This window comes from Equus asinus, chromosome 2, assembly GCF_041296235.1.
Source record: "Equus asinus isolate D_3611 breed Donkey chromosome 2, EquAss-T2T_v2, whole genome shotgun sequence".
Taxonomy (NCBI): domain Eukaryota; kingdom Metazoa; phylum Chordata; class Mammalia; order Perissodactyla; family Equidae; genus Equus; species Equus asinus.
This window is the reverse complement of record NC_091791.1, coordinates 116,436,338-116,442,372: the sequence shown is the minus strand read 5'-3', so window position 1 is coordinate 116,442,372 and position 6,035 is coordinate 116,436,338. Positions and strand designations below refer to the sequence as shown.

At 45.7% G+C, this 6,035-nt stretch overlaps 1 protein-coding gene across 1 annotated transcript; it reads left to right on the top strand.

Moving 5' to 3' along the window:
* The first annotated feature begins 857 nt into the window (after positions 1 to 857).
* On the top strand, positions 858 to 2,567 carry NDN (necdin, MAGE family member). The gene has a single exon (XM_014845487.3). It carries the CDS (start codon positions 1,015 to 1,017, stop codon positions 1,990 to 1,992), a length of 978 nt encoding a protein of 325 aa, XP_014700973.1. The 5' UTR covers positions 858 to 1,014; the 3' UTR covers positions 1,993 to 2,567.
* Positions 2,568 to 6,035: the final 3,468 nt, after the last annotated feature.

Sequence of the window (6,035 nt, the reverse complement as noted above, 5' to 3'; positions counted from 1 at the left end):
AAGAAAAGTCTTGGGAGGGATGTGCGTGCGCTGCCAACACGGGAACAGTTAGTTGCTGCGAGAAGGTGGAGGTGGGGTCCTGTGAGAAGGTGAAGGGTTCATATGAACACAAAGTGGAGGTCATAACAGTCATCAGGAGAAGAAGGGTGCTGGGCAAACGGGGAAAAAAGACATTAGACAAGTTTGTGATAATAAATTTTGAAATCTTTGTACGTCAGGATCTTAATGGAAAAATTAACATGAAATCAAAAAGACCCAAGGGAAGTGGAAAACCAAAGTCAAAGACTATTAAAACACTAACAAGGTCATTAGAATACTATATCCCAGAAAGCTGTCTTTGCATATGGATTGACTACATTCTGCATTTCTCATTTTATAAGCCCTCTGATTTGGTAGGGAGTCCATCAATTTTTATTGGTATTTCTCAGGATTCCAATCTGGGGCATCCTCCTCACAGTTTACATATTTTGGTGGGGGACAATCCCAATTGTCCTCTCAGTTTAAATTCTCACACTCGCTGTCATGAAACCCAAGTTTACAGACCAGCGTAGACCTTTTTCTGGGACTCATGTCTAATCTGATTCCGGATATACCCAGTTGAATAAGAAAGTCAAACTCAGCATCTCAGAAGCTTAAATTACCATCTCTCTCTTTAAACTGGCTCCTTCTCCAGTGCTCACCCATCCCTCTCCTCTCCTCCTCAAGACCTCCTTAGCCCAAACAGGACACCTGGGGGTCGCCTTTGCCAATATTGAGCGGCGACTCTACCTTCCTCGGGGGGGTTCTCACTGCACACCCGCCCCGTCGGGCTCCCCGCCCCACCCAGGGAGCTCCGCCCGCGGCAGTGGACGCGCAGGCGCAGTGACCCATACCGCCGCCGCCCCGCCCAGCCAGGCCGCTGCGGAAGGCGCCGCGCGCAGCAACGCGCACTTCCTCTCCAGGACTCCGTGGAGGGAGTGCACCGTCGAGGAGCTCCTGGACGCAGAGGCCGTGCCCTTGTCAGACGGAGCAGACATGTCCGAACAAAGTAAGAATGTGTGCGACCCCAACTTTACAGCCGAGCCCTCCAACTCTGAGGTGCACGGCAACCCTGGGGTTCCCGGGGGGCCCTCTCCACCCGCGTCTCAGGCCGCGACCCTTGCAGGGCCAGAGAGCCCTCCTCTAGGCCCGACCGACGCCTCTCTGGCCTTGCCGCCATCCCAGGCCCCAAGCGAAGAGGGAGACCCGAAGGCCCTGCAGCAGGCCGCGGAGGAAGGCCGCGCCCACCAGGCCCCAAGCGCTGCCCAGCCCAGCCCAACGCCGCCCGCCCCGGCCCAGCTGGTGCAGAAGGCGCATGAGCTCATGTGGTACGTGCTGGTCAAGGACCAGAAGAGGATGATCATCTGGTTTCCAGACATGGTGAAGGATGTCATCGGTAGTTACAAGAAATGGTGCAGAAGCATTCTCAGGCGCACCAGCCTCATCCTCGCCCGAGTGTTTGGGCTACACCTTAGGCTGACCAGCCTGCACACGATGGAGTTCTCGCTCGTCAAAGCGCTGGAGCCGGAGGAGCTGGACAGAGTGGCGCTGAGCAACCGCATGCCCATGACAGGCCTCCTGCTGATGATCCTGAGCCTCATCTATGTGAAGGGTCGCGGCGCCAGAGAGAGTGCTGTCTGGAACGTGCTGCGCATCCTGGGGCTGCGGCCCTGGAAGAAGCACTCCACCTTTGGAGATGTAAGAAAGCTCATCACCGAGGAGTTCGTCCAGCAGAATTACCTGAAGTACCAGCGCGTACCCCACGTTGAGCCACCGGAGTACGAATTCTTCTGGGGCTCCCGTGCCAGCCGCGAAATCACCAAGATGCAAATCATGGAGTTCCTAGCCAGGGTCTTTAAAAAAGACCCCCAGGCCTGGCCTTCCCGATACAGAGAAGCTCTGGAGGAGGCCAGAGCCCTGCGGGAGGCCGATCCCACAGCCCACTGCCCCCGCAGCAGTGTCTCCGAGGACTAGCAAGGTCTGGAGGCAAATTAATGGTTTCTGACCCTCACCAGGGCGGTGGAAGGGTGGGGTGGGACATTAGAGTATTCAGGATTTACTGTGCAGTATTTCACGTGTAACTTTGTTTTCAGTACAGTGCTTTTATACCTTTTAATGCAATGTTGTATTCATTTCAGTACTATTGAGTAGAGTGTAGGATTTATGCATGTTTGTTTATAAGTAAGCTCGGTTGGTGCTTTCGCTTTTTGTGCTACCTTTCTTGAATTTTTGTACCAGAGACGTGCTAAACTTATGAAATACATTGAGAAATTTTCCACCTTATTCTTTTATATGGGACGGATGGTGTGTATTAGGGTAGACTGTTCCTGGAGAGTTTGGAAGAACTCACCAGTAAAGCTGGCCTAACCAAGAGAAAAGTCAAGGCCCTTCTCTGACCTCGCTGGGCGCAGGAAACATCCGTGTGGAGTGCAGTGATGTGAACTGAAATGGTCTCAATGTGGGCACTTGGCACACTTTACTAAACACAAATACAAACCCACCATGAGTAAACTTTAAAGTAAACATTAAAGATTCTTGTGATACAATCATTTTTGGCAAAGTGTACTTTATTTTTTTAGCACAGCTGTGTGGGTGGGGAATGAGACATTTTAAAAAGTGTACAAATATAACTTTCATCTAATATGGTATGAAAATCTCTACTCATCATTACTCATAAGTGTGTAAAGTTTATGGTTTTTTTTTTTAATGTAACTCACATGTTCATTTCAAAACTAACAAATGTAGAAAAGTATAAAAAACAAAAGCAAAAGTGCTCATAATCATGTGGACATAATATTTAGAGTAATTTCCTTTCTTGTGTTTTATACATTTTATTAAAATTAATAGCTGTCTTTTGTAGGCATTTAAAGAGTGAGGTAGTATACTACACTCTTTACATGCACGTTCTCCTTTTATTTAATCCTCACAGCAACCTTGTGAGGCATGCACTTAGTACATCTGCACCATGGAGGAAACACAGGAAAAAAGGAGGTAATTAACTTTCCCTAGGTCATAAAGCTTAATGAGAAGAGTAGCTAGGCTTTGAATCCAGACAGGATGAGTCCAGAGCCTATACCTTTCCCCAGCTGCCTGCAACCATCCCCCTACCTCCTGCATTTTAGTTTATTTCTCTTTAAGAATTCCATGTTAGAGTCTATACTCTTGTCTCCCTACCCACAACACACACACACACACTGCGAGGGCTTTTAGTTTTCTAATGAATTCTCACATTAATCTCTTAGAGAAAGCAACCATATTCTGATTATACAAGTTAAGAAACTTTGTTTCAGAGTGGTTAATGCAACTCTTCAGGTCATATTCCTGCTTAGCAGTGAAGCCCAGATTTGTAACATGGTCCTCCCTGGACTGAGGTGAAGGAGTCTTCTGTGACCAGTGGTACTGGAGGAACACACACGGGACACCTGGGAGAGGGAGGTAGGGTTGGGGTGGGAAGATCACCTTCTGGGACACGTGTGATCCAGCAGTTCTTGAGTTGTAATGGGCCACTAGCTAGTCCCTCAGAGGGTGGAATGGGTGGGTGTGAAGGGCAGTGAATGGAGAGCAATCTCATTATGAAACTTTCATCCTGCAAGGGCAAGGGAGAGAAATTGGCCTTTAATAAGACCGGGAGTCCTTCAAACTTCAGAATATTAGAAAACACCGTTTGGTCAAAGCCAGAACCTTTTCTGGAGAAGATAAATAATGAGGGGAAGGACTGTGTCACATAACCCCCAAAGAAGTAAACTGGGAGTTAACATTTGGGTGAGGAAACTATAACTGGGATTGGAAACTAGGGTGCCCAATACTTAATGGCATTACTTGACAGGTGGATGCAGGTGCTGAAAATGCTCAAGAAGCCTCACCTGTGCTGAGCTGGAATCCATCCCCAGTTTAATAGACTTCCTGTGAAGTCTCCCATGGTGGTGGGGGGGGGGAGGAATTTCTGCAATAACACAAGTGGGGGGGTGCATTTCTGCAATAACTCAGGCAGGGGTGACCTGGATTTGATGCCACCTTTTACCCACTGCCAAAGTGTCTATTTAGAAATTTTAGAATTGTTAAAAAATTTTACCTCCCCCTCACCCAAAATTTTCTGCCAAATCCAAACAAATCTGCCCCTTTAAATTTAAAATTACAGAGCTATTCTAGGATGTTCCTTTTCTGGAGCAGGGCCACAGCTGTCATTCTGGCCATGGCAGGGTGCTGGTGATTTTGTTTAATGCCCTAATACTTCCCTCACTGCTGGGTTGACTCCTTGCAGCAACTGTAACTCCTGTACACTTCTTTCAGCCAAATGCCAAAGTCACTAGGCAGAGAGTCCCTTCAGATCCCCACTTAACTCCCTGTGTTCATGGTCCCTTTCCTCTGCTGTGAGAGACGCGGAGAACCACTCCAAAGCTGCTGCAAGCTCACAGACACAGGCACATCAGCCATGCTTTACAGGACTGAACTTCCAGAGAAGGATAAGATCATGTGAAATGAGGAGCTGACCCCAGCAAGTCACATGGGCAGGGTTGCTCAATTTCTGTGCTGTCTCAGAGGCAGCCAGACCTAGAGAAAGAGGCTTCCCAGACATGGAACAGAGTTAATTCATGACACCTCCTCCTGCAGGGTCAGCAGTTTGGGGCCCAGGGAGGGAACATTCATTATCTCTCTTAGATTTTCACGCTGGGCTCAACTGAAAAGTTGGAGAGTTTGTCAAATATTTTCCAAAAGGTCCACCTACAAGGTGCTGGGAGAGGTCATTCAGGAAGGGGTCTGCAGATTCTCGATGTTCCAGTCCAATGACACCATGGTAAAGCCCACGCTGCTCTGGCTGGGAAAGGGTTCCTAAATCCCCATAGCATTTGACCTTTTAGCCATCTGCCCTGCCAACTGGAACCTTACTTCTACATAAACACTCACACGCATATTTCAGTGTAATTAACTTCATTTTATTAAAGTCATGAAAAGCAAAAAGGAACATTGTAAAGAATATAAAATGTAATGCCACCTGATATAAGCTTTTTCTGAAAGGAAAGTAAATGTCTTTTGCAATGTCATTATTAAATAGGAAAGACATGTTTTAAATGAACTTATGCAGTTAAGTATTTCCTCTGTTTGAAAAGCTGTCCATGGCCCCCTCCACCTTAAGACTTACCTGACCGACTCATGAACTCCACTTCCCGTGGGAACACTCCCCTGGCCTTCAAAGCACAGCCAGCTTTCCTGGTATTACCACTGTAGCATCCTAAACTGTTCACTCAGAATACACATGTTTATAAATAAGTTTAGTTAGTCTCTGTCTTCCTGGATTGTTAGATACTTAAAGGTAAAAATTGTATCTGTAATTTTCACCATTTCTTTCATGCTTAACTTAGGGACTGGCATATGTGTGTGTTTGAATAATTTGGTTATCTGAGTTCAGAAACTCAAAATATTATAAAAGACCTACTCCAACACATAGCAAAAGCACAACCAAATGTAGCAAATAACTATCAACCACTTTCACAGAGAGGGAATGCGGACAAGTTGAAACTAGTGAAAGAAAATATAATGCAGAAAAACAGCATAAATAAGAATGTTTTCAAGAATCACTTCTTTGAATATGCAAAGAAAATGGGCCAATATCCAGCAGGTTTTTAATTAGTTATTTAGTTTTTTATTAAGATATAATTAAGCATATAATATTGTATTAATATCAGGTGTACAGCATGATGATTTGATATATGTATATATTGCAAAATTTTTACCACAATAAGTTTAGTTGACATCCATCACCATACATTGTTACATTTTTTTTCTTGTGATGAAAACTTTTAAGATCTACTCTCTTAGCCACTTTCAAATATACAATACAGTACTGTTAACTATAGTCACATGCTGTACATTACATCCTCAGGACTTACCTTATAACTGGAACCTTGTACCTTTTGACAAACTTCACCCATTTTGCCCTAACCCCTAGCCCCAACTCTGGCAATCACTAATCTCTTTTCTGTGTCTGAGTTCATTTTTTTCCTTTTGATTCCACATGT